The 27139-nt window shown below is 40.0% G+C and overlaps 1 protein-coding gene across 1 annotated transcript; it reads right to left on the reverse strand.

Moving 5' to 3' along the window:
* Window positions 1-2891: 2891 nt before the first annotated feature.
* On the reverse strand, window positions 2892-10312 carry ywhaqb (tyrosine 3-monooxygenase/tryptophan 5-monooxygenase activation protein, theta polypeptide b). Its single transcript, XM_053633269.1, has 6 exons — window positions 10246-10312; window positions 7193-7633; window positions 5321-5441; window positions 4290-4453; window positions 4097-4192; window positions 2892-3931 (listed from the first exon to the last, which is right to left on the reverse strand). The coding sequence occupies exons 2-6, from the start codon at window positions 7484-7486 to the stop codon at window positions 3884-3886; spliced, it is 723 nt and encodes a 240-aa protein (XP_053489244.1). The 5' UTR covers window positions 7487-7633; window positions 10246-10312; the 3' UTR covers window positions 2892-3883.
* Between the last annotated feature and the right edge of the window lie 16827 nt (window positions 10313-27139).

Raw genomic sequence — 27139 nt, forward strand, 5'->3', positions numbered from 1 at the left:
CAAATTTTGTGTGTAAGCGATTTACGAATAAATCCATTTATAATTAGCTTGATAAACGAGGCCCGGTCTAAATTAAAAACCCATGACAAGAAAAAAGTATAGCATAGATGTTGAGTATAAAAGGACATACCAATCCCATGATGATTGATGATGAGGGTGCAATTAAAAGCATGTGAACTATGCAAAGTACGTCCAGTTTTCACAGTAACCAACAACATTTTTGGTGGAGTTAATTTCATTTAATATAAAATATTTATCATAGAAGTAAAATTGCACAAATATATTTCTAGGACCGCACCACTCATCAAACCATTGTGCAAAACTTTGTCATAGCTGTTACCAACAGTGCTCTGTTTTTGTAAGTGAGAAACCTGTCAGTTCTGCCGATGTGGAAGATGACAGTTGACAGTGGAATACATGACAACAGGGCACAGGGGATACAAGATGTCTTTAATGTCACTTTAATATCAGAAAGTAATGGCAGGTGACTGTTATGTATCAGCTTATCAACTGATTCTCAATATAGTTTAAGGTTGTTGAAGTTTATTTGAAATGTTTTTTACATTTAGTCATTTAGCAGACAGTCTTCTACAGAGCAACAAACAGTTGAATATACAACACCTAAAAATAGGCTTGAGACTAACCCTGGTTTGTATAAGTGCTAATGTGTTCTAGTTTAGCTGGTATAATAAGAATTTAAAATCTAAGCACATTAACAATAATCATTATTTTTGAAAGCTGCTTTGTGACAATTTCAAAAAGCTCAAGCAAACCAAAGTGAACAGAGTCGAATTGAATTAAACAGTAACCAATAAATCTGATTTTGTTATCATGCTTTATTTGGATAGTCCACTTTTATAGACTATCAATTTATTTGCTTAGTCCAGTTAATGTCTGTTAATCTTTAGTAGATATCAACTTGTTTCTAAACGTGCCACTAGTGCTATCACAATTTCAAGTCCAGTTCTTGCACACTCTATTAATTTACATTTACGTTTATTCATTTAGCAGATGCTTTTATCCAGAACAACCTACAAATGAGGAAATACAAGCAAAGCGATATATCAAGCGGAGAACAATACAAGTAGTGCTACCATACAAGATCTTTTAATTGAGTTCTAGAAAAGCAAAGTGTACAGAGTAAAGGTTTAAGTGCCAGAGTAGGGTTTTTTTTAGGATAATGTGGGGTTGGCATTTTAGGGGTTAGTTACGTGTTCACGGAAGAGGTGGTTCTTTAGCTGTTTTTTGAAGATGGTGAGAGATTCTGTGGTCTGGATTGAGGTTCGAAGTTCATTCCACCCTGAGGGACAGTTAGTTTAAGGTTCTAGAAAAGTACCTTAAGCCACGCTGAGTAAGCACTACTAAGCAGACTTGATCACAGCCTCTATTACTATTATTATAACTCTATTAATTAATTATAACATGGAATTGAAACTAAACAGATAAACATTTTTTGCCTTGTTGAGAATCAGTAGATAAGCAGGTTCATGACAGTCTATAAATGGTTATCAGAAATTCAGCTTTTATAACTAGGCAAATCGGACACACCCCTAACCCTAACTGCACGTGATGACACTAACACTTAAAACAATTGTATGCCTGCATTTGCAGATGTGAATTTTCAGCCCGTACAGGATTTAGTTTTCTTTTGTGATTGTTGTGGCCAAAAATGCTTGTTTTTGCTTCGGCTTTTTTGAAAAATCTGTGGTGCACTTTGCGGAGAATTTTTTGGTGCTTTTTCTGGAGAAAACTATCACTGGGGCCACTATCTGTGGCCCCAGTGTAACAACTTTCTGACAGACTGAAATTATAAGCAAGATCATAGCCCTATAACAATATCTACATCTATGGGTAGCATGGCCGAGCAGTCTAAGGCACTGGATTAAGGCTCCAGTGTCTTTGGGGGCTTGGGTTCGAATCCCACCGCTGCCAGAAGAGTTTGTGGGGAAGTGGTAGCTCAGTGGATAAGGCCCTTAACCCTTAACTGCTCTGTTGTATAATTGAGATGAATGTTAGTTGCTCTGGATAAGGGCATCTTCCAAATGCCGTAAATATAATATCGGTAAAATAAAAAAACTAAAAAAAACTTAAGCAGCCAACAGAGGGCACATTGTTAAAGCCACACTTTCAGAAATGGATACTCCCCTGAAGCAAACATTGCCCATTGAGAGAAAGGAGAAATATGTGTATTGAACCCCAAATTGGACCAGCTATGGAGTCAAATTGAGGTCTTCAACAATGTTGAAAAATAGAAAATATCACAATAATGAAGTTGGAAAAAAGTAAGGCACTGATGTTTTTTTTTTCTTGCTCCACTATTTCTTTTTGCAGTAATTTTGTTTTTACTACTTTGAAGTGCTTCCTCACTTTATTTCTGCAACATTTCCCTTTTCTGTTTTTAATTCCAATTCAGTTGTCATTTTTTAAAGGTGGCATTAGGATAACAGATGTGAACCATGAACAGACAAGAAGGTGATTATGATTATGACTGTAATTGTTGACTAGCAAAACAAATTTGTGTTCCAAAATCTATCTGAGCACTCACTCAAACTCTCACATTTATCCAGCATGCTATGAAAAGTATTAAACTGTTCTTGCCATGACATTATTTGGAGGATTATTTATATCCATAAGAACATGCATGAGAACAAACCTTATTTAACTTCCATACCATTCATTGTTAAAATATCAAACTGCTGCTTGTTTCATTTCTAATTCATGCAACATAAGCCTTGAATTTAAGCAGCTATCAAAAGCAATAAAATTACCAAACTGTAAAAAGTTAATAAATTCATGTTCAGTGTTGAAAGAATGCTGATAAAATCTAGAATTAATAGCTGTGCACATACAATAGGACAATTCAAATCTATTTAAACATTGTGTTATTTTATACTGATGAACACTCAAGTATTTTTCTCTATTAGACGATGAGTAGCCGAATCTACATTTACCACATTGTTGTCGTCACATGTTGGATACTGTTCGTCACAGAGCTTTTGTTTTTGTCGAGCTCTTGCACATCACCCCACTCTGTACTCATTCAGCCTGAAGGCTTAGATATTACCAAGTTTTTATTTTTTTATAAAACTTGATAATATAAAAAGTAATATAAAATAATATAACATTTTATATACATTTTATATTACTCATCTTCCAAATCATGCCACTAATGGGTTACAATTTGAAGTGCCATATAATTATGGTTATGACTGTTATGAAAGTGTGAACTGAAATCCTTTTTAGATTTTGGCCTTTCTCAACTTGGAAAATCTTTTGTAAAAAATTTTTTAGATCTTGGAAAATCTCAGAGCCTCATTCCTGAGTTTTACTGTAAATGTTTGAATTTACATTCAAATTTTTTGTAATGGTTGTTGTTTTCATGCGAATTTTTGGGTTGTGCATATGAGAAAGCATTTAGGACTTTTGAATATCATCAGTAGTTGCTTCAGTACAAAAGATACAGATAGCCCCATTATTCTAAAGATCAGAAATTCAGCATTTGATTCCCCATTAAGAAATGACACCAGTAAGTCACCAAATCATTGCTAAAGCCATGATACAAATGAGCATATTGAACTATATGCATATACTGTATAACCTGTAGGCAAAACACATTACTCAAATGTTAAAGTAAAATCTACTGGTGTAAATGTGAACTCTTAATTTCCCCAAGGGAGAATCTTGAGATTTTCTTTTTTTTTTTTGCTTTTGCATTAAAAGCATTAGAACTTTGACTGACTAACAATGGTATAACCTATAACATAGCATAATTAGCAGCACTGATGTGCAGTAGACAACTGTATAAGGTGATGGATTTTTAAAAGTATGATTTTCATCCTATTAGATAATTTGTCCCCCCATCTAATCTGAAGGCAGGGAAGTTTCAGCTCTGCTGTCTTTCATTTTCCTCTCCTTTATCAGATGTCCATAACTAGAAAAGAATGAACAAAACAGTGGCAATCACTAGGCCCAACTGAACATATTAAAATATCACTGGTTAGTAAATGCAGAAATCACTTACAGAAGCATAAAGATTATTTGACATATCAACCAAAGTTAAAAATTAGCTTAGAGCTTCTTAAAAATAGATACTCACTGAGAGGTTGTCTCTCAGCAGTTGTATGATGATGGTGCTGTCTTTAAAAGACTCTTCATTAAGTGAATTGACCTCTGCTGAGGCTTTTTCAAGAACCTGCAAGCAACCACACCCAGTTTAAATGGCTGTTCAGAACAAGTGAGGGAAAAAGGCGTCAGTTATGTGTCTGTCTCATTGCTGGGTCGAGTGTTACCTCTTTGGCAAGGTTGCAAGCCTTCTCTGGAGAGCCGAGAATCTCGTAGTAGAAGACAGAAAAGTTCAGGGCGAGGCCCAGGTGAATGGGGTGTGTTGGCTGCATCTCACTCTTGCTCAGATCAAATGCCTCTTGGTAGGCTTTCTGAGAGTCAGTTATAGCAGCTGGAAAAAAAAAAGAATGAAAAGTCTGTGAACTACTGACATAATAACTATCATGATAAAAAGATATTAAATACATTCATTCATTCACCTTCAGTAATTGTTGTAACATGATCAGAATCACAGTGGCTCCAGAGCCCATGCCAGGAGCACAGTCCAACATAGAACACCATGCTCACACATTCACACCTAGGGGCAATTTAGTATAGCCAATCCACCTACTGGTAGGTTTTTTTGAATTGGGAGGAAAACAGAGAACCTGGAGGAAACACTAGCGAGCACCAGGCGAAAATGCAAAGCAGTAACCCAAGCTCACGATCGAACGAGGGACCTGGAGCTGTGAGGCAGCACCACTACACACCACGCCATCATGCTGCCCTGATATGATACACCAAGGTCTAATATTACAAGGTCTATCCATAATATTCCCAGTGAGCAGCCACTCACTGGGTAGAGACATCCATTACTGCGCCAATCTGGCTGACTTAAATTAAATTGTCAAATTAAATTTGTGGGTGGTTCTGGATAACATTGATCTACCCCCTAAATACACATATTTTTGTTTAATGTTAGGTTTATGATCACAATAGTCATGTCTACTTGTTTAAAAGTATGTATGTATTGAAAATCTAGAAATCTAGATATCCAATTAACATAGGCAAAGAGTTATTTTTCATATCTTTGTGCTCATCAAGGTTTTGCGTATATGGTTACTTTCCTATAGAGATTTCAGAAGCCTTGTGGGTAAGTTGCTTGGCTAACATTTAAACAACAGCATGGTCTCACAACCAACACAAGGTCGCCTGCAAGCCTCACTCTGAGGACTGGCAGTATGCATGCAATTTATAAACATCAAGTTTATTCTCTCACATTTATCATCTTTAGGGGCCACTTCAGCAAGGTATCTGAAATAGTCTCCCTTCATCTTCAGGTAAAACACCTTGTTTTCAGGATTCGTGGAATTTTCTATTAGATATTTACTCAGCAGCTCCTGTAGAAGAAAGACAAAATGATTCGATTAAATGAGAAAAACTGGTACACACACTCCATCAGAATTTGAATGTCCTAAGAAGCTGAATAGTGAGTGTATGAGTAAGATGCAGCTTAAAAGTGCTACCTCTATCACCAGTCACTTCTCACAGAGACTATACAAGTATGTAACTTTGAACTATTACTTTGTAATTTTCAAGTTGTAATGACGTCATTTCCCATTTCAGCACATTCGACATGCAAAGTGGAAAAAAACAAAACAAAACATGGACGCCTCCACGAAAACATGTCTTTTGTTTGCTCTGTCATCACGTAAAGCTTATAAACAACTACTTTAACCACACTTTTACAATTACAGGCATGAGTGGCTACTGGTACTGTGCTACTAAAGTGAATATATTGTAGTATACTATAGTGAGTTCTACTGTTGACTATAATGAAACATTCATACAACATTTTGGACAGCAGTACAGCAACAACAACAGACAATAGAGAGTAGCGTTAGCAACAAGCTAGCCAGCTAACGTTAGTTATCTGAGTGATAACTCTAATGTTGGTGACTATCTTGAAACAGCGATTAGTATGGGCAATGTTATAGATTTAACCAACTACCGTGTCTGTTTATTATTTGAACTAAAGCTAGTACTGTTATAAACTAATCTAAAGGTAGAGAAAGACCACTTTACACTGTAGACAGTGTGAGCAGCGATGTCACTCAATAAACGGGGGAAGGACCTGGTAGCTGAGAAGACTAGTCCAGGTTGACTAGTTGAAATTTCAAGTTGAGAGGGCGTTTTCTGTGGCTTTTACTGGTTGGTGGCAGGGGAATTACAAGTTGCAACCTCACCAAGAACGCAGCAGTAGACTTCATCATGTCCTAGCACACGGAACCCTAACATTGTACACTAAGTGGGAAACTTTAAATAGGAAACACTGTCATCCGTTACTTGGGAGGTACACAGCTGAATGTTGGCTTCTTTATCATAACCATTTGTATATCCTACTAAAGCTCAAAGAGGTCAAGAACGCACTGTTCAGGGTTATCAAGGTCATTTAAATTATTTCCAATAGTTAGTCTAGGGCAGTGGTTTTCAAAGTGGGTGCCACCAGGGGGCGCCCGGGGGGCCTCAACAATTTGGTCGGAGCCACCAAGCCCATCCCTCCCACTAGTATGTTTTCTCTTTCTCACTCTCAGACAACCACACACACACACACACACACACAATCAATTCCTAATGTAATGTAATGTAAAGATGTAATATGTAATTATTAATAAAAAAGGGGGATCTATTCAGAAGTCTGTATTTTTAATGTGTTTTAAAGACATCTTGCAAAAGGGGGGCCTCGGTCAAATGTTAATGCCATTTGGGGGGCCTTGCCCTGGAAAAGTTTGGGAACCCCTGGTCTAGGGGACTGGATTTGTATTATAACATTAAAGACATATCTGATTTTTAAAGAAGCTATCTGAAGGGGTAGGCCACATGCTGTATTTGTATAAAGGATTCAGTGCTCTTGTGTGGTGTTAAAAGCGAAGGCTTTTCTATCAACCCAAGAGGTTTCAATATTCATTTCTGTTTCCAGAATGTCGATCTGTGATCACATAATATTGCATGATCTCCTGAATGGATCACTCTATCTCTCAGTATCTAGCATAAATATATCTGAAATAAAGACCACTCAAGACATAAGCTTGATTCCACTAACCTGCACGTCCTGTTTTTATCCCATGCCTTGTCAAACTGTATTACTTACCAGTACATCATTGCAGATCTCTCTGAGTTCTTGCTCCACTTTCTCTCGGTATTCTTTGATCACCTCAGGCTTCTTGTCACTCTCTTCAGTATTACTCTCAATGTTGGATATGACCCTCCAGGCCAACCTGCGTGTGCCCACGACGTTCTTGTAGGCAACAGACAGCAAGTTCCTTTCTTCGTTAGAGAGTTCATGGCCAGCCTTGGTCACTTCCCTCATACAAGCCACCATATCATCATAGCGCTCAGCTTGCTCAGCCAATTTGGCCTTGAGTACAAAGTCTCCTCTTTCCATTCTGTGTCTATTTTATGGGTGTTTGCAACAACAAAAAAAAGATTCTTCCTACAGAGCACAACAATGAAACAAAATTTTGGGGAATTTTGTTTCAAGACTAATCAAGTGGTTGCAGTGGACACGGTTCTTGCTTAATCTTCAAAGAAGCTGAGGGTGTAAGAAAGAAGTTTCATTAGTAATGTTGAACATTGGCGTAATTCGTGTACATGCTAGTTTCAACTGACTTATATTACAAACTTATTTTATCAAATGATAAACATTCTCTAGCTACTTCTGCACTGAATTAATTCTATTCAAAATCCATCAGGAATGACTTGTATATAATCTTTATCATTAACATGTATTCCTCCACGGCATCCAAGTTTTAGTGTGTCATGAAATTCTGAGTTGGTCTAGTTTCACTTTGGTTTCGTATATTACCCACAGTACTGTTCGATTACCTGCTGGTAGTGCTGCTGATAGAATTTAGCCTCTAAATCTAAAAAGACTGATGCAGCATTGCTTTATTACTTTAGTCTGCCCAGCTCTCTGACCTCGGCATCTGTGCACTCTGCTCAAAGCTTCAACTTTCATGCTTATACCGCCATCAATACCCCTGTGCTTGTTGATTGTCATCTCTGCTAGTCAAATCTCTGCCATACTGTGCTGTATTACATTCTGGATCTTTGAGTCTGACATTTGCAGTCTCCAGTATTTCCATGCTGGACTTCTCATAAGTATAACTTTGAGGGGCTCCTGACTGGCGCAACATAAAACTGTTCACCCTATTGTTGGGTGATTACCAGTTCAAATCCTGACAATACCACAGCCATCTGTGGCTGGAAGCCAAGGGAGCAAAATTGGCTGTGCTCTCTGTGTAGGGGGATGGCATAATCTCTATCCCATGTCAATCACAAAAACTAGCATCTATGAGTTCATCAATTCATTATTATTAGACCAGGTGAATTTATTATTCAAATCTATATCCAGCTTTCTGTCAATCCCCATTGTTAATAAGTCCATACAGGATTTCGCAGAGCATTTTTTGTGATGTTGCAGCCGAAAATGCTTCATTTTGCAATGCAATTTTGTTTTTGTGCTTTTTTTTTTGCAGAAGTCTTTAGCAGTGATGTTTGTTGGCAATTGAAACTTTTTAGCTCTACTCACATTCGACGCATGTGAATCAAAGGGGGCTTTGGCTGAATGCGAACTGTGTTGACTGACTATGGAAAATCTGCAGTGATTTTGAAAAATCGCAAGCTTTCCTTGATTTTACGTTCATTTCTGCGATCGTACAATACTTTCATGCAGCACGAGCAGCAGTTCGAATAGGTGCAGTTGGCTGGCTTCACATGTCTCATAGGAAGCACGTTAGCCTTAAATCTCTCTGGATGGTAGCTGTCGTATGATGGCAGGTGACCAAATTGGGTAGAAAATTAAGGGGGGAAAAAAGGACATTGAACATCACTGGAAAAATGGTGCGCAAGTAGAAAAAAAAGTAGCTCTTGTGTCTTTGTTTTTAGGAGTAAAACCTGAACTTTATGTTCGTTTGATTGTTGAAAAATGTTCTCTTTTATTAAGGGCGATTGTACAGTAACTGTGCATGCAGTGACCCCCTGTAACATCATAGCAGCACACAACTGTAACTTCTCATAGAAATAAAGCGATTAATGAAACTGAACAATCAGGCTGTCAACAATCCATTAGGTACAATGGGTCACGGGGAAGCTGGAGCCTATCCCAGGACACAAGGCGGGGTACACCCTGGACACCCTTCACACTCACATTCACACATTATGGACACTCTGGACATGCAAATCAGCCTACATGCTGGAAAACTGAGTACCCGGAAGAAGACCTCACAGCATGGGGAGAACATGCCAACACCGCACACACAGGGCAGCTGCAGGAATCGAACCCCCAACCCTGGCAGCATGACGCGAACGTGCCAACGACTAAACCACCATGTACACCCCAGGCTGTGTACATGCACAGCCCAAAAAAGACACTTGGAACGAACAGCTACAGACCAATCTAGGCACAAACCTTTTACAAGTTGAACCAATGAAACATTATCTATTAACAATCCATTTTCAGCCCACTGACATGAATAGGCTTGTAAAAGCCACGATTAAAGCAGAACCACTGCTGAACTGTAGAACAGTCTACAGTCTGATTAATTGTACACACCTTTCATTCAGAGCGCGTGCATGTGGAGTTGCACAAAAAAAAAATCTCGCGCATCAATCGGTCACCATTTTTGGTTTGGCGCGTGAATGAAATAAGGGGAAAGCACACCATTTCCAGTGTCAATATCCACATTAAATAACATCAGTTTGTATAGAGTTGTACAGACGCACTAAGATGTAACATAAAGCCTGATGCAGAAAGAAAGAAAGAAAGAAAGAAAGAAAGCGCGAGCGTGGAGATTTTTGGTGGCCACACCTGTGAGTCGAGTTCTCAGACACTTCTCTGCCACACCTAATGAATCTGCTGGCAGACTGTCAGTGGCAGTAAAAATGTGTGAAGTGCAGTATGATGAGGAAAAAGAAGAAGATGAAGCATCCCTGACTCCTAACTTTTTACACAATGTTTTAAAACATCTTTATAAAAGCGGAAAGTTTGTTAAAAAAAAAAAAAAAAAGAAGTAAGCATTTGAAATTCTGTCAGTGGGAAGCTTGTAGCTTGTTTAGAAATGAAGTTGTTAGTTCCCTAAATCTTCACAACACACAGCTTATAAGAACTCCAAAACTCATGCATGCATAATAAACGGACCTCACCTGAGATGTGAACGCTCCTCTTTAGGAGAGAATGACGCATGCACTCCTTACCGGAAAGCACTTCTCTATGATATGACCACGCCCACAAGGTCCTCCTCCAATCAGAGTGCAGGACCGCGCCCGTTCACTTGGCATCGTTTACCAAATTCGTCCTTTAGGTATTATTGAGCGCGCGGGCGGGTTAAAACGGCTAAAACCCATTGCCATGGTGATGTCGCATCCTCTCTCCAGCATCAGGAACATCATGAAGAGACCAGTCCAGTATGTCCTGTTTCCTACAAACAGCATAGTGTATGGTGGAATGCTGTGCCTGCCAGCACACTGGGACATTAAGCTATTGCATTGCACTTTGGGATTTCATGAGTGCACTGAATATTCTTTACTAGAAAACGTCCAAAACAGTGCAGAGAAATGGGGTAAATAGGGTATGATTTCAGACTTAACACAGAATCAGTTGTAGTTGGCATACTTGCTAATTTATATATAAGTATAACTTAAATATAAGTATATATATATATATATATATATATATATATATATATATATATATATATATAACTTGCTAATATATATATATATATATATATATATATATATATATATATATATATATATATATATAGTTGTGCCAAAAAGTTTGCATACCCCTTGTAGAATCTGCTAAATCTTAATACTGTTAACAAAATAAGAGGGATCATAAAAATCCCATGTTGTTGTTTTTTTAGTTCTGTCCTGAATAAGCTATTTCACATAACAGATGCTTACATATAGTAATATAAGATATAATATAAGATAATAGCTGAATTTATAAAAAAAATAAAAAACCCGTTCAAAAGTTTACACACCCTTGATTCTTAATACTGTGTGTCGTTACCTGGATGATCCACGACTGCTTTTTTGTTTTGTGATAGTTATTCATGAGTGCCTTGTTTGTCCTGAGCAGTTAAACTGCCCACTGTTCTTCAGAAAAATCCTCCAGGTCCTGCACATTCTTTGCTTTGCCAGCATATTCTGCATATTTGACCCCTTTCCAGCAGTGAATATATGATGTAGAGATCCATCTTTTCACACTGAGGAACTGAGGGACTCTCACACAACTTCGTAACCATTTCCCCTCAATTTCTTCCCAGGTTAGGAACCTTGGTATTATCCTGGACTCAGAATTATGCTTAACCAAGCAAATAAATTCGGTCGTTAAGAATAGTTTTTATCAATTACTAATTATTTCTAAACTTAAAACATTTTTGTCTTTCCAAGATTTGGAGAAGGTTATTTATGCTTTAATCACATTGCGCTTAGATTATTGTAATTTGTTGTACTTGGGTCATCCTCAGTCATCTGTTGCTCGTCTCCAGATGGTTCAGAATGCAGCTGCAAGGCTGTTGACCAGGGCAAAGAAATATGATCATGTCACCCCAATTTTAGCAGTTGTTTGTCTTTAAATCTCTTAATGATCAAGCTCCTTCTTATCTCAAAGATCTTTTTACACCATATTCATCTAGCAGTCTTCTAAGATCTTCTGATAGGTTGCTTCTGTATGTCCTTCGATCCCGGTTAAAAACAAAGGGGGATAGAACTTTTTCAGTTGCTGCCCTTCGTTTATGGAATCAGTTGCCACTGGACATCCGCCTTGCACCTTTTATTATCATTTTTACAAAGAGGCTTAAAACATATCTCTTCTCCCAGGCATTTTAATCTAATTTTTACTATTGTTTATTGTCTGTCTTTATTCGGTTTTATTCTGTTTTCTTTACTCTGTTCAGCACATTGGTCAGCTTTGCTGTGTTAAATGTGCTATATAAATAAAATTTACTTACTTACTTACTAACTATTACAAAAGGTGCAAACATTCACTAATGCTCAAGAAGGCAACACGATACATTAAGAGCCAGGGAGATGTAAACTTTTGAAAAGGTTGATCAGTGTAAATTGTTATTATTTTGTTTAAAGATCTTTTTTTTCTTCCATTTAGTACTGCCCTTCAGACACTAAATAAGATAGTTACATGTCTCCCAGAAGACAAAATACTAACAATACTCTTTTTATACCCAATCATGTTACTGACCTGTTGCTAATTAACATCCAGCTGTTTCTTTTTAGTAACACTTACTTTTACAGCCTTTTGTTGCCCCTGTCCCAACTTTTTTGAGACGTGTTGCGGCCATGAAATTCAAAATGACCTTATTTTTTTCTTAAAATGGTACATTTACTCAGTTTAAACATTTGATATGTTTTCTATGTTCTGTTGCAAATAACATATGGGTTATGAGATTTGCAAAATCATTGCATTCTGTTTTTATTTACATTTATTGACATTTTACACAGCATCCAAACTTTTTTGAAATTGGGGTTGTAGATTTGTTTGTATCCAGTTTGTTAAATGAGACCCACTGTGTGGAAGGCATGGTGTTCAGAAAGACTACTAAAAACCATACACAACATTAAACATGCTCAAAGCCAGGCATTACAGAGCCATCAACATTTCAATTTGACCAATATTTCATTCCAATACTTCTGAGTGACCAAAGATCTGATAAAAGAATCTGATAACATAAAGCACCAGTGGTGGCATGCTCATTTCTTGCACATGAAAGAATAAAGGGGAGATATTAACAAAAAGTGACAAATCCAGTTTGTCCGGGTTTCCTGATGTCAGATTCATTGTTAAAGCCCAGTTAAAAAAAAGGGGTGTGGAAAGCCACAGATGTTTAAAAGCAGGACAATAATGTCAGATTGACCACTCTGTAAAGCAAAGAGTAGCTCAGATTTTGAGGTAGACTTGCTTCGTTTGGATTTTACAAATGTATTCCCTTTTGGAGAATCAAAAATATGTTGTTGGGTGTGACAGGATGCGTAGTAGGCTTTCTGTAGTAGTAAGTGTTTAATAGCATGATCTTGTCTGAACATGTAGTTATTCATGTCAGTGCACAATAAGTCTCTGAAGTGGTGGTATATAAGACAACACAGAGAGAGACTGTAGTCTCAACGAGACACACACCTTCAATGTTGTGTGCAAAAGCTGTTTTGTGTTTAAATCAAAGTGGCCAGTTTAATCACATTCTTTTGACCTCATTCAAATATATGCTTTAATATAAACAATTGAGGGTGGCACGGTGGTTCTTCGGTTTCCTTCCACTGTCCAAAAACATGCCAGTAGGTCAACTGGCTATGTTAAATTGCCCCTAGGTGTGAATTCCCTCACCTTGTGCCTAGTGTTCTTGGGATAGGCTCCATCAGGATCATGACCAGTATAAAGCGGTGAATGAATGAATGAATGAATGAATGAACACACTTGGAATTTAAAGGGTTAAAGCATCGCTGATCCCCATGTAATATCTCAAAGACATAAGGAATAGGCAAGGATTGGGTCTCTATGTGCACTGTCTGGCCATATTAAATTGTTAACAACTGACAGCTTTAAGTCACCAATTATAGTGGTAATTGCTTATAATGTTAGTGAAGTGTATTTCAGGATCTATAGACTACACCAGCATGTTAGCACAGAGAAAGATTCTTTTCAGTTCATACATAGCTGCATAGGCTCAGTCACCATCCATCCGTGTATATACGTATGCGTGTGTAAGAAGGTAGAAATATTACTGTGGATCTTCTAAGTGTATCATCTCTCAGCACATGTCAACTTTAAAACATATATTATGTAGAAGGAATGATACTCCATTGGATTTCCTCACTCACGCATATCAAATTTCTAACTCCAGAATGTAATTTCATCTTATCTTTCCAGTGTGTACTGGTAACTTCATCATCATATTGTTGCAGTGAGATTGTGTCTACATTTATGAACAGTTTATTTTGGCATCAGGATGAATCAGGCAGATTTGGAGGGCGAGTGTAGAACAGCAGTAGAAGTGTGTCAGGATCAGGTGCCGGCAACACATCAGGCAGAAGGAGGACACATGCAGCTTGACAGAGAAAGAACATATTCTTAGTTCCATCCATCCATCCATATTCTATACCGCTTATCCTACTGGGAACCTGGAGCCTATCCCAGGGAGCATGGGGCACAAGGCGGGGTACACTCTGGACGGGGTGCCAATACATTGCAGGGCACACTCACACATACACATCCACATTCTAAAGCATCCAACTCCGCCACCATCTCGCAATCCTGTGTGATTCCTTGAGAGAAAGGGGCAACAGCATCAAAACATACCTTTTTACCAAAACTTTCTCTGCCCATGAACAACCCAGATTTGCATCATTACTGTATCTAAGAGAAAAACTATACTACTGTATATGGCCAAAATATGTCGACACCTGTCCATCACACCCATACTCTATATGGGCCTTCCCTAAACAGTTACCACAAAATTTAAACCACACAGTTGTCTAGAATGTGCCCCTGTGCCCATAGCGAGCACCATGAAGACCTGGTTTGCCAAGGTAAATGTGGAAAAACTTGAGTAGCCTGTACAGATTCCTGATCTCAACCCCACTGAACACCACTGGGATGAACTGGACCACTGACTATACACCAGTCTAGCTGAAACCTGTTCCTAGAAGAGTGAAGGCTGTTGTACTGTTGTACTGAGACCAACTTTGTAATGTTATGTTCAACAAGCAAAAATGGGGGGCAGACGTCTGCATACTTTTGGCCATATAGTGTATTTATCAAATTGTCTGATCTAACAAATTTTGAACAACCTATGGTTTTCAGCATATAGTATATGCTGATCTAGTTGCAATAAGCGCTTTTCTATAGTTAAGATGGCTCTCCTTTCATCCAATTTGGAATACTACCTAATTACTAATATATACTAATATATTCTCATTGACTCCTACTGAGTCTAATATACTGTATACACAAACGCTGCTCTCAGAGCATCTTGTATCCAACAATTACTGCATTTTCAACTGAGACAAACACAGTACATTAATTGATCACTTATGGTTTAGATGTACAAGATCTTTGATCTGTTTTAGATGTACGAGATCCTTGGTATGATTTTATGTTAATTAGATTACATAGGACAAATGTTCTGGGATTTTCTGCATTTGTATTTATGTTTAGCATGGGAACAGACACAGTTTCAGTATGGTGTAACCTGAGCAATGGCTCAAGGCAGCTAGCACACAATCAGTTTAACATTTATGTCTGCTGCCTCTCTGGCTGTAATAAGATTTTGAGCTATGTTACAAGAAATGGAAGCACTACCTTCCTGAATGGAATGTATACCATACTGCCCTAAAGGCTTCGCTAGTTTCCCATGTTGTAGAAGAGAGTCTCCTATAACCAAAGCTATTTCAACAGGCTTCTTAGTGGAAGGTTTACTGTTAGACACACAAAAATCTGAGGGGAGTGGTGCTCCTGTCCATAAGCCTTAGCAATAGCATCAGCTTTGTGACTATGTTGCTGAGTCATCAGTCATTTCCCGACTTTGAGAGCTCTAATGCCAGAGATGAGGGCTCACAGTCTATACCTAAGACATGTAGACATTCCTCACTGAAGTCTGGATATGGACCATTACTGGCATTATTTTCTCCATCAGAATGGCTACTAATCTATATGTTTTACTAGTAAAACTATGACTAATGGTGAAAGAAGACTAGATAAACATCGTGCACCCAGTACACTGAAGGGGGTGGGGGTTAAAGAAACAGCTAGAATCTCCTGATAAATGGATTTGAATACAGGAACTAGGTTAGGACGAATGTCAGTAGATAAATGTGTCTGCTAAATGAATATGTGTAAATGAAAGCAGTGGATGCAATTTATGTAGGACTGGGAGCATGTTCATGGGAATGTATTTGTCCCATCGTGTTAGCATGATGTCAAAGTGTTACACCAACAAAAGTGCATGTCTTCAAGACACAGGGCTATAATAATACTCTCATTCATCTCGTATGAAGCATTAAGAAATAGACCTCTTTAACTTTTCCTAATCATAGTTCACTTTTGCTAATACTTATTTACACCGTTTAATCAGCTCTGATCAGTGACACTAACACTGACTTCTCATTCGAAAAAGATGAATGTATGACCATTTTCATTTTAACATGAGCTGTCATTTCTTTTATGTAGTTACATACATCAATGTGTTGTAACAGTTTACCCGTGAGAATGGCCACAGTTGTGTATTCACGTCATACCGAACTGAATTCTAATCTTTAGTAAGCCCATCAACTGTTTGCAAATAGCAGCGCATATCAAAAAAGCAGATAGCATTGCATATGAAAATCTCATCCTCGTCACACTCTGCTAGCTATGTGCTTACCAGGAAAGGCCAGAGAAGATAAGAGATTGATAGCATGGAAAGCTAAACAAATGGCGTAGATAATACAAATGTGTCAGACAGAATATCAACATCAGACATATAATTATCTTGCTAATGACTCATGGCTTATTGTATGATGGACGTTTTCCCTCTATAAGATCAGCTTTAGTTTTAGAGAATGAGTTTGAATCATGTTTTCATCTTTTAATTTTCATACGGTAAAACTATAAAACCCTGATTAGATGAGTTTGCCATTGATTTATTGCTGGCATTTATTGGCATTTCTTGCCATTAAACACATTTAATTTGATATGATTTACTAAACGCTCAGACAAGCTCTTCCCATGACTCATTATGCAGTCTGGGCGTGTCAGTGTGCAGCTACTTGTTGTCAAAGTAGCCTTTCTGACTCAAAATCAACATCAGATCATTATGTTGGATAAATATTACTGTAACAGTTCTTTTTTTTTTTTTTTTTTTTTTTTTTTTACAATAATAGTACATGAATAATCACGTACTAATACCTGAATTAATACTTACTTAAATATGAACCAATGATGAGTTATGGCATGTATTAATCACGAACTAATGAAGAGCTAACTTTAACTACGACTAAGTCTTATAAATTCATGTGTGAATAACGACCACCTTAAGTACACCTTAGTACATGTTTGTTAGTTAGTGTATTAATTAACATGTAAATCAACCATGCTCTATAAGAATCAAACGTGCATAATTTCAAACTGTTTATTATCAAATGTAGAAAGACACACTAGTAATAAACACCAATAATTTCATATGAGCCCGTGTAAAGACATTTTGAGGGGCAGTGGCCCAAAACATAAGCAAGAGCAGAAGAGTGAAATGGGTGACTGTTCATAACGATTTACCGCCGGGACATCTAAGACTAAAACACCAGAAAATAATCTTATAGAACACTGGTTTTAAATGTTAATAGATAATAGCGTCTACTAAATGAATGAATGATACTGTATTAATTTCACCCTTGTGGACAGAGGAGCAGTGCCTAGCCACCCAGAGCACATACTAGTACTACAGTGGGATTTGAAAAGAAATGGATGGAGAATGACACAAAAAGGGTTGAGATGAAATTATTGGTGTGTATTATTAGTTTATTATGAAAGTAGTCCAGCGCCATCCAATGATGTTTGTGTACACAGCTGCATATGGCAAATTATAGAAACAATTTGAAATTATGCACGTTTAGTTCATATTCTTTCTTATAGAGCAGGTTTGATTTAGTGTACCCCTACGTGTACTTAAGGTGGTCGTTATTCACGCATGAATTCATGAGACTCATGACGTAGTTAAGGTTAGCTCTTCATTAGTTCGTGATTAGTACATGCCTTAACTCATCATTAGTTCATATTTAAGTAAGTGTTAATTCAGGTATTAGTACATGATAATTCATGGATTGTTACTGTAAAGTGTTACCAATATTACATATTCACAACTGCCTAATACAGAGAACTGAGAACTGTATATATGGAAATGGCTGATTTCTGAAACAGTACTAATAGTTATCATTGCCAATGCAGAGTGGAAATGATCAGACACCGTTTATATCATAAATGCCTGAATATAGTGATAAGAAACAGGTCCAGGATGAGATTTTCTCTGTCTATGATGATCTTATGCAGTATGAGCTAAAGCTGCCACACTGCTCTGAGATGCTTAAGGGATATAGCAGCCGAGAATGTGAGAAGGTCCAGGAGTATGGATGTAACCGAATATTAATACACTGTGTGGAATGAACAGATAATGTTTTATAAAAAGATACAAATGCAGATATGAATGCAGACTACTGTTGTTGTAGTTGTTGTTGTTTTTTTTAAAGCTGGTGTCCAATGTTGTCCAGTGTTTAGGCCACACCCACTTCGGGTTTAATTCAGAGTACAGATATGTATATTTGGAGCACAAATCAGATACAGATTGTGGCACTGTGTCACACCTTGTTCCAGGAGGTAAGTGACCTCATATTATTATCTACTAATAGCGTGATTTGCATTACACACACACACAGGAATTCATCCGTCGATTTCAACAAAGACCGAAGTTTCCATTTCTGCCTCCATTATGGAGAACACAAACTGGAACTCGACTTGCACGTGAATTGGATTAAAGTGAGGAAGACTTGTGCAGCATCGGCCTCACTCTCACTTCCCAGTGACCAACATGATCCAGTGGCAAGACTGAGTCAAGACGACTGAAGATGGCCCCCGGGCGCAGTGATTCATATACCCATTCATACTTTACACACTTTGTAAATGCCAATCCACCTACCATGCATGTCTTTGGACTGGGGGAGGAAACCGGAGTACCCGGAGGAAACCCCTGCAGCACAAAACATGCAAACTCCGCACACACAGGGCCACGGTGGGAATCGAACCCCCAACCCTGGAGGTGTGAGGCGAACGTGCTAACCACTAAGCCCACAATGCTTAATACAATCTTTGAATAATAAAAGCAACCACCTCGAAATGATATTTCAAGTTTTAATTCCCAATTTGATGCCTAATGACTCAGCAACATGGTCCCTAACTTATATAATATGAATTATATTATACCCAAAGCGTTGTCTTTGTGAATTCTTTACATTAGTGATTCATTCTGTTGGCTGAGGCTCTTACTTTCCAGTAAAATTTCCTCACTTGGTTAGGAGGAAGTGAGGCAGGTTTTGGGCGTGTTTTGTTATTGACAGCTCCATGGGTGTAGTCCATAGAGAGTGAGTCAGTGGGGTTCTGGGCAAGCCCAGCCTGGCTGTTTTAAAAATCATTCTTTATCACAACAGCCGGAACAAGCACTGACTTCACTGTTGCTTGCACACGTTTTAGGGTGTGACTGAGGACTGTAGGGCAATTCCACTCATATGTCAACCTTAGCATGTAAAACGGGAACGAAACTACTTCACTCATGTCTTCCACTCATATTTCACTGCATTTATCTTCTCTGGTCGAATTAGAGAGAAAATTGCATCCTATATAACTCAAATATATGGAGTACTGGTTCAGACATGCCACATCCATAATGGAAAACTGTCACATCCATAATGGCAGTTTTTTCTTAATTATCTACTCCCAAAACAAGAAATATTTTCAAATCTCTTTCTCTCTTTCATGTTATACTGTTCCCATGATGCTTTATGTGATGGCGTATTTGAAACATGTAAATCAATACATGAGATTTTCCTCAAGAGGAAATAATAATAACATATGCAAATTGACTAACTGGTCCTAAGCTTGTCTCAGCTGTGAGACATTTTATTAGTCACCGTGAGTGCACATGTCACATCCATAATGCTGGAATTGCGCTGCAATTCTGTCTTCCATTCCATCACAATTCAGATCGTGTACATGTACAGTCCTGTGTTCACATAATAAATAGCAGAAAAAGCATTCTGATCTGGAAGTGTGTACAACAGCTCAGTGAACTGAGGTAACTAGTATAGTCATCCAGTTTTCCTTTTTTGATTTGTTGATTTTCAAAGTGGAGACCGGAGATCTCAGGGGTTAGTGATGTATAGCCAGGATATAAGCAGAATTCCCTGCTATTCAAATTAACTGGTTTAATTCTTAAAGCCCACAAAGTAAAAACAACAAGCATGAGTAGCATTAACAAGAATTTAACAGTAACTCAACTGTGTCTTCTCGTCCCAACTTTTTTTTTTTTTACGTCCTCAGAGGGAGCAGCTAAGATCTAAATAAGGGAATCAAAGAAGGCAAACAAGTGAGTGCAAGTAATGAAATTAGAAGCACCTCCTTTCTGCTGATCAAATTCCAGACCAGCACCACAGAGCAGAGAGAAGAATTATCAGTTTAAATGATTGGTTAAAGTCAGTTTATTTTCAAAGCTTAACAAAAGGGTTTGCATGAAAAATTGGTCATGTTAATGCACTGTTTATATTGAGGTCTATTGTGGAATCACGCGGTCCTATGCTTGCTACAGTTTCTGTGGAGCAGCGGACAAGACAGTTAACCTGGACCGGGTTGCCATGGTTAGAGTGTTTACGTCAAATTGAGCTAGTTTAAAAATACTCTGTGGCCACCAAGATCTTGTTCAGCCACCAGAACACTGATGAAGTTGGGCACTGATGTTGAGTGAGAAGGCTTGGCATGAAGTCTGCGTCCCAGTTAATCCCAAAGGTGTTCAATGGGGTTGAGGTCAGGGCTCTGTGCAGGCCAGTTAAATTCTTCCGCTTCAAACTTGGCAAACCATGTCTTCATGGAGCTTGATTTGTGCACAGGGGCGTTGTCACGCTTGAACAGGTCTCGCCAAGCTGGACTAGGCCCCTTAGATCCAGAGAAGAGACATCTTAATGCTACAGCACACAATGACTTTGTGGCAACAGTTTGGGGAAGGCCCACATATGGTGTGATGATCAGTGTCCAGAAACTTTTGGCCATATTGTGTATTTGATCAAAGGCAACAACAGAGTTTGAGAACAATTAAAAATATATATTTTCTCAAGGACCAAATTGCATCTATTTTAAATATTCCTTATGGGGTCAATAATTAAATATTCTTTATAGAGCTAAAAAAAAATACTGTAATTTGAACAGTGCTTATGATTATGATTTTTGTTAAAGGAAACATAAGTAGTTATTCTATTTGTTTGAATGGAAAACGTTATGTGCAATGTTTATTTCATTCAGTCATTTTGCCTAATTGCCTAGAAAATGTCAACAATGCTATAGTGTAGATGTGATGAAGGTAAATGCTGCCCCCTAGCAGTCAATTAACAGCAACACAGATTATCCAGGTTTAGACAGTTTTGTCTGTTTACTTAAATTAGCGTACGTAATCTACTCCGATTAAACTACTAAGAATTCATTTGTTTAGAAATCAGTTTCTAAATATATTACTTAGTTTAGCTTATTCACCATTAGCCTATTCAAAATATCTCATTCAAATTAGCAAACTCAGATTAGCATCCCCATAGCATTGATTTAGTTGTATTGTCCATTGAATTGTGCAATAATTGTTTTAAAATGGTTTGCTATTTAAATGAAACGGCGGCATATATTGGAGATCACTTGAACACTCAATACTGCTGCATTTTAAAAAAATAATGAATTAATGTATATAAATGCATGAAGGTGTATGAAGTCCGAAGCATATACAGTATTCAGCATTAAAAGTTAAGAATTGCCTTACTAAATATTATGTTTCAAATACTGCACTACCATCTGAACAACTCATAAGTTGTTTTGCACTGTAATAGAGAATCTAAACATACAGTAATATGTGTAATACATACATACATACATACATTCATACATACATACATGCATGCATACATGTAATACAGGTGCATCTCAAAAAATTAGAATATTGTGGAAAAGTTCATTTTTTCCCGTAATTTAATTCAAAAAGTGGAACTTTCATATAAAATTCTTTATTCTAATATTTTGAGATACTGGATTTTTGATTTCCATGAGCTGTAAGTGATAATCATCAAGATTAAAACAAAAAATGCATGAAATATTTCACTTCCACTGTTTGTATTAAATTACGGAAAAAAATTAACTTTTCAGCAATATTCTAATTTTTTGCGATGCACCTATACATTCAACTGTGGTATAAAAATTAAAACCTTGAAATAACTCTGTTTGCACACTGATATGCTCCAAGCACTAAGCCAGGCTGAGATTATGTTTGAAAAACAGCATCCAGTATATCACTGCATATATACAGTTACTTTATCCACCCTCTATAGCTTTTCTACTCCAACACACACATAATACGTAGTATACATCAAGCATAAAAATGACAAGGCTTAAAAGGCCTTATGAACTATGAATAAAGTGAAAAAGCAGTCAGTTTTGATTACTGATAATTGAGTTTGTGTATTAATTTGTGTGTTTTGGTGTAATTCTAACAATACAATGATTTAGTTAACAATAACAAAGCTTTATTGGTCTTATTGCCAATAAAAGTGGTATACACTTCTATTAAGATAAGATAAGATAATACTTTATTAATCCCCAGATGGAGAAATTAGGGTGTCACAGCAGCAGCAAAAAAAGAAAAGAAAGAAGAGATAACAGAGATTGTAAGGAGAACAATACAGGGATATATAAAAAGTATATACAAGAAGTATAAATAAGTATAGACATAAGCGCAAACTCTATACACACACACACACACACACACACACACACACACATATATATATATATATATATATATATATATATATGTGTGTGTGTGTGTGTGTGTGTGTGTGTGTGTGTGTGTGTGTGTGTATAGAGTTTGCGCTTATGTCTATATGCCAAACACATGCCAAACACACCAGCGGCCGGAAGGACCGGCACGTAAGCGCAAACTCTATACACACACACACACACACACACACACATATATATATATATATATATATATATATATATATATATATATATATGTGTGTGTGTGTGTGTGTGTGTGTGTGTGTGTGTGTGTGTGTGTGTATAGAGTTTGCGCTTACGTGCCGGTCCTTCCGGCCGCTGGTGTGTTTGGCATGAGGCTGTCCGCTTCGTGCCGGTGCGGCAGTTGGGGAAGGAGCGCCTTTCTTCTCCTGCGCCGGCTGTCGGTCCGTCGCGACAATATATATATATATATATATAACAGCCCGGTAAGCGTGCAGAGGAGAAGCTCTACCACGTGAACATCCTGAAGAAGTGGATAGAGCCGGCCCCAGTAGTGTCGGCGTATGCAACCCGGGACTCGGACCATGGCAAGCGTACCTTGGTCGGGTTAGGGGAGGACCTCACCCCCGCCCAGAGACAGGAGCTCACTGAGCTGATCGACCAGTTCTCGGATGTGTTCTCGGCCTCCCCGGGGATGACCCAGCTGGTCCAGCACGAGATCAAAACTCCCCCCGGCATAGTGGTGAGACAACGGCCCTACCGTGTCCCAGAGGCCCGACGCAAAGCCATTGAGGAGGAAATCAGTCGGATGCTACGGGACCACGTCATAGAGGAGTCCAGCAGCCCCTGGTCCAGCCCCATCATCGTCGTGCCAAAGCCGGACGGGAGCATGCGGCTGTGCAACGACTTCCGGAGACTGAACCAGGTGTCCGAGTTCGACAGCTACCCCCTCCCCAGAGTGGACGACCTCGTCGAAAGGCTGGGGAGGGCCCGGTTCATTTCCACCTTGGACCTGACCAAGGGCTACTGGCAAGTTGCGCTGGCGCCGGAGGCCAGACCCAAGACGGCCTTCAGCACGGCCACCGGCCACTGGCAGTACCGGGTTCTTCCCTTTGGGCTACACGGGGCACCCGCCACGTTCCAGCGGTTGATGGACATCCTCCTGCGGCCCCACTGCACGTTTGCCGCTGCCTACCTGGACGACGTAGTCATCCACTCCTCCACATGGGCCGACCACCTGTTCCATCTTAGGGAGGTCCTGAAGGCGCTCCGGGAGGCCGGCCTGACGGCCAACCCCAAGAAGTGCCACCTAGGGCTAACTGAGGCCCAGTACCTGGGGTACCGCATCGGCCGGGGGATGCTGAAGCCACAGGCGAAGAAAATCGAGGCCGTAAAGGACTACCCTCGTCCCACTTCAAAGAAACAGGTACGGGCCTTCTTGGGGTTGGCGGGGTACTACCGGAGGTTTGTGCCTAACTTCTCTGCTGTAGCTTCCCCCCTCTCAGATCTCACCAAGAAGGGCCAGCCAGACCGGGTCAGGTGGTCAGCCGACGCAGAGAGGGCCTTCCAGGCCCTGAAAGGGGCCCTCACCAGTGCGCCGGTACTGCGTAATCCGGACTTCGACCTCCCGTTCATCGTGCACACTGATGCGTCCGAGACCGGGCTTGGCGCCGTCCTCTCGCAAATCTTCGACGGGGAAGAACATCCGGTCCTCTACATCAGCCGGAAGTTATCCCCTGCAGAGAAGAAATATGCAGCAGTCGAGCGAGAGGCACTGGCGATAAAGTGGGCCATCGAGGAGCTGCGGTACTACCTGGCTGGCCGGCACTTCGTCCTCGTGACTGACCACGCCCCCCTGCAGTGGATGGCCAAAGCCAAGGACACAAACGCCCGGGTAACACGCTGGTTTCTCGCCTTGCAAGATTTCTTGTTCCAGGTTAAGCACCGGGCGGGGGCCCAGCATGGCAACGCAGATGGGCTCTCTCGACGAGACGCGCTCTGGGCCCACCACCGAGCGGCAGTAGGCTCGGAGCTGAGGGGGGGGTACTGTCGCGACGGACCGACAGCCGGCGCGCAGGAGAAGAAAGGCGCTCCTTCCCCAACTGCCGCACTGGCACAAAGCGGACAGCCTCGTGCCAAACACACCAGTGGCCGGAAGGACCGGCACGGCGGGGCGGGACCGCTGACACTACGCCAGCCGGCGATTGGGGAGTCAGGCGGGAAAAGTCCACCAATCAGGCGACAGAGGAGGAGGATAAAAGGGCGCGCTTCCAGCCATACGGGGAGAGGAAGACCGATGGCGAACGAACAGAATCCGTGCGTGCTCTTCAGCAGCTTACAGACGCGCCAGCGCGGAGCACACCGGTAATATTGACTCACGCCGACTACTAATCTCTCTCTCTCTCCCCTCTTCTCCCCGAAGGTGTGAGCGCGGACGAGGCCACCGGGCGGTGAAAACGCACGCACCGGTGGATGACGGCACGGGAGACCCACGCCCTCGCCTCGGGAACCCCGACACGCCCTCAAGAAGGTCACGCGACAGCCACACCCCCCCACGCATTCACACACACTCGCACTAAGCTGAAATAAAAACAACCTTTAATATCTGCAACCTGTCTCTTGTGGGTCTGTGCTCTGCCCTTCCCCCGAGCTAACTCCCTACAATATACATATATATATATATATATATATATATATATATATACACACATACATATGAGCAGTATATACATCAAGCAACAGTGTACATTCCCAATATACAAACAGCCCATCTACATATCGCATATGTACAGTGTACACAAAACTATATACATATTGCAACTGTACAGTATAACCAGTATAGACATATAGCAGTAGCTTTGAAGCAGTGAAGTGATGTGTGATTAGTGCAAAAAATACAGTATGATACCCATATTACAACAATGTAGTAGCGTATTTGTAGTGTAGTCAAAAGTAAGGTCAAAGGAGGGGGTGGCTAGGTGTTGTACAGTCTGATGGCTGTCGGCACAAAGGAACATCTTAAGCATTCCGTCTTGCACCTTGGGGGATGAGCCTGTGGCTGAAGGTGCTCTCCATCTGCTGCAGCTCAGCATACAGTGGATGAGAGGGGTTTCCCAAAATGGACCTGAATTTATTTCTCATTCTCTTCTCCACCAAAGTCTACAGATTGTCCAGTTTGTGACCAACAACAGAGCTGGACTTCTTCACCAACTTGTTGAGTTTGTCAGCCTCCCAAGCCTTAATTCCACCTCCCCAGCATGTCACAGCAATGAACAGGGCACAGGCTACTACAGACTGATAGAACATCTGCAATCGCTTGCTGCTCACGTCAAACGACCTGAACCTCCTTAGAAAAAACAGTCTGCTCTGTCCCTTCCGGTAGAGAACTTCGGTGTTTTCCGACCAGTCCAGCTTGCTGTTGATGTGCACTCCCAGGAACTGGTACGAGTCCACCATCTCTGTTTTCTCCCCCTGGATGGTAATAGGTGTTGGGGGCTTTCTGTTTCGGCAGAAGTCCACTATCAGTTCTTTGGTCTTGCCGATGTTGAGCTGAAGATGGTTATCCACGGACCATCTGACGAAGCTCTCCACTACGCCTCTGTACTCCTCCTCCTTCTCTTCACTGATGCAGCCCACGATGGAGGAGTCATCAGAGAATCTCTGGAGGTGGCATGTTCCAGAGTTGTAGCTAAAGTCAGAGGTGTATATGGTGAAAAGAAAAGGTGAAAGCACAGTTCCTTGAGGTGCGCCGGTGTTGCACATCACTACATCTGACAGGCTGCCCTGCAGTCAGACCTACTGTGGTCTTCTGGTGAGATAGTCCATGATCCAGGCCACCATATCATTCTCTACCTGTATGTTCCAGAGCTTTTCTGCAAGCAAGGGGGGCCGGATGGTGTTAAATGCAGTAAAAAAATCGAAAAACATGATTCTCAATGTGCTTCCTGGCCTCTCCAGGTATGAGTAAGCCCTATGCAGTAGATAGATGATTGCCTCATCCACACTGATTTGGGTCTGGTATGCAAACTGCAGCGGATCAAGGGAGTCACTTACGATCAGGTTCAGGTGCCTCAGGACCAGTCTCTCAAAGGTCTTCATGACATGTGAGGTCAGCACCATAGGTCTGTAGTCATTTGAGGTACTGGGATGACCTTTCTTGGGCCCCGGAATAATGTAGGAGGTCTTCCACAGTTGGTGCACCTTTTTCAGCCTTAGGGAAAGATTGAAGAGGTGTTGAAACACTACTCAGGTATTACTCACTCAAGCTTTAACAGAGATTATAATCACTTCCCAAATGTTTTATCTCTCTGAACATCAGGCAGGGACATAAAAAAAAAACAACAACCCAACAACAAAAAACCACGATCCATTATAAACCTACAGAAACTCATTAATACTTGGAGTACAACTCTTTCCATCCCAAGCACTGCAAAAAATTCCATTTCTTATTCTCAGCTAATGTAACTTAAACACATTTGCAATGAGAATGAAGGTTTCCTCCAAACAAGT

This window comes from Ictalurus furcatus, chromosome 9 (genome assembly GCF_023375685.1).
Source record: "Ictalurus furcatus strain D&B chromosome 9, Billie_1.0, whole genome shotgun sequence".
In the NCBI taxonomy this organism is placed as follows: Eukaryota; Metazoa; Chordata; class Actinopteri; order Siluriformes; family Ictaluridae; genus Ictalurus; species Ictalurus furcatus.

What these genes read in the sequence shown, in the direction of transcription:
- ywhaqb (XM_053633269.1), bottom strand. Translation starts at nt 7,486, where the DNA reads ATGGAAAGAGGAGACTTTGTACTCAAGGCCAAATTGGCTGAGCAAGCT. An exon ending in AGATCTGCAATGATGTACTG is followed by an intron (nt 5,442 to 7,192) that starts GTAAGTAATACA and finishes TTTCTTCTACAG; the next exon opens with GAGCTGCTGAGTAAATATCT. An exon ending in GGCCCCTAAAGATGATAAAT is followed by an intron (nt 4,454 to 5,320) that starts GTGAGAGAATAA and finishes TTTTTTTTCCAG; the next exon opens with CTGCTATAACTGACTCTCAG.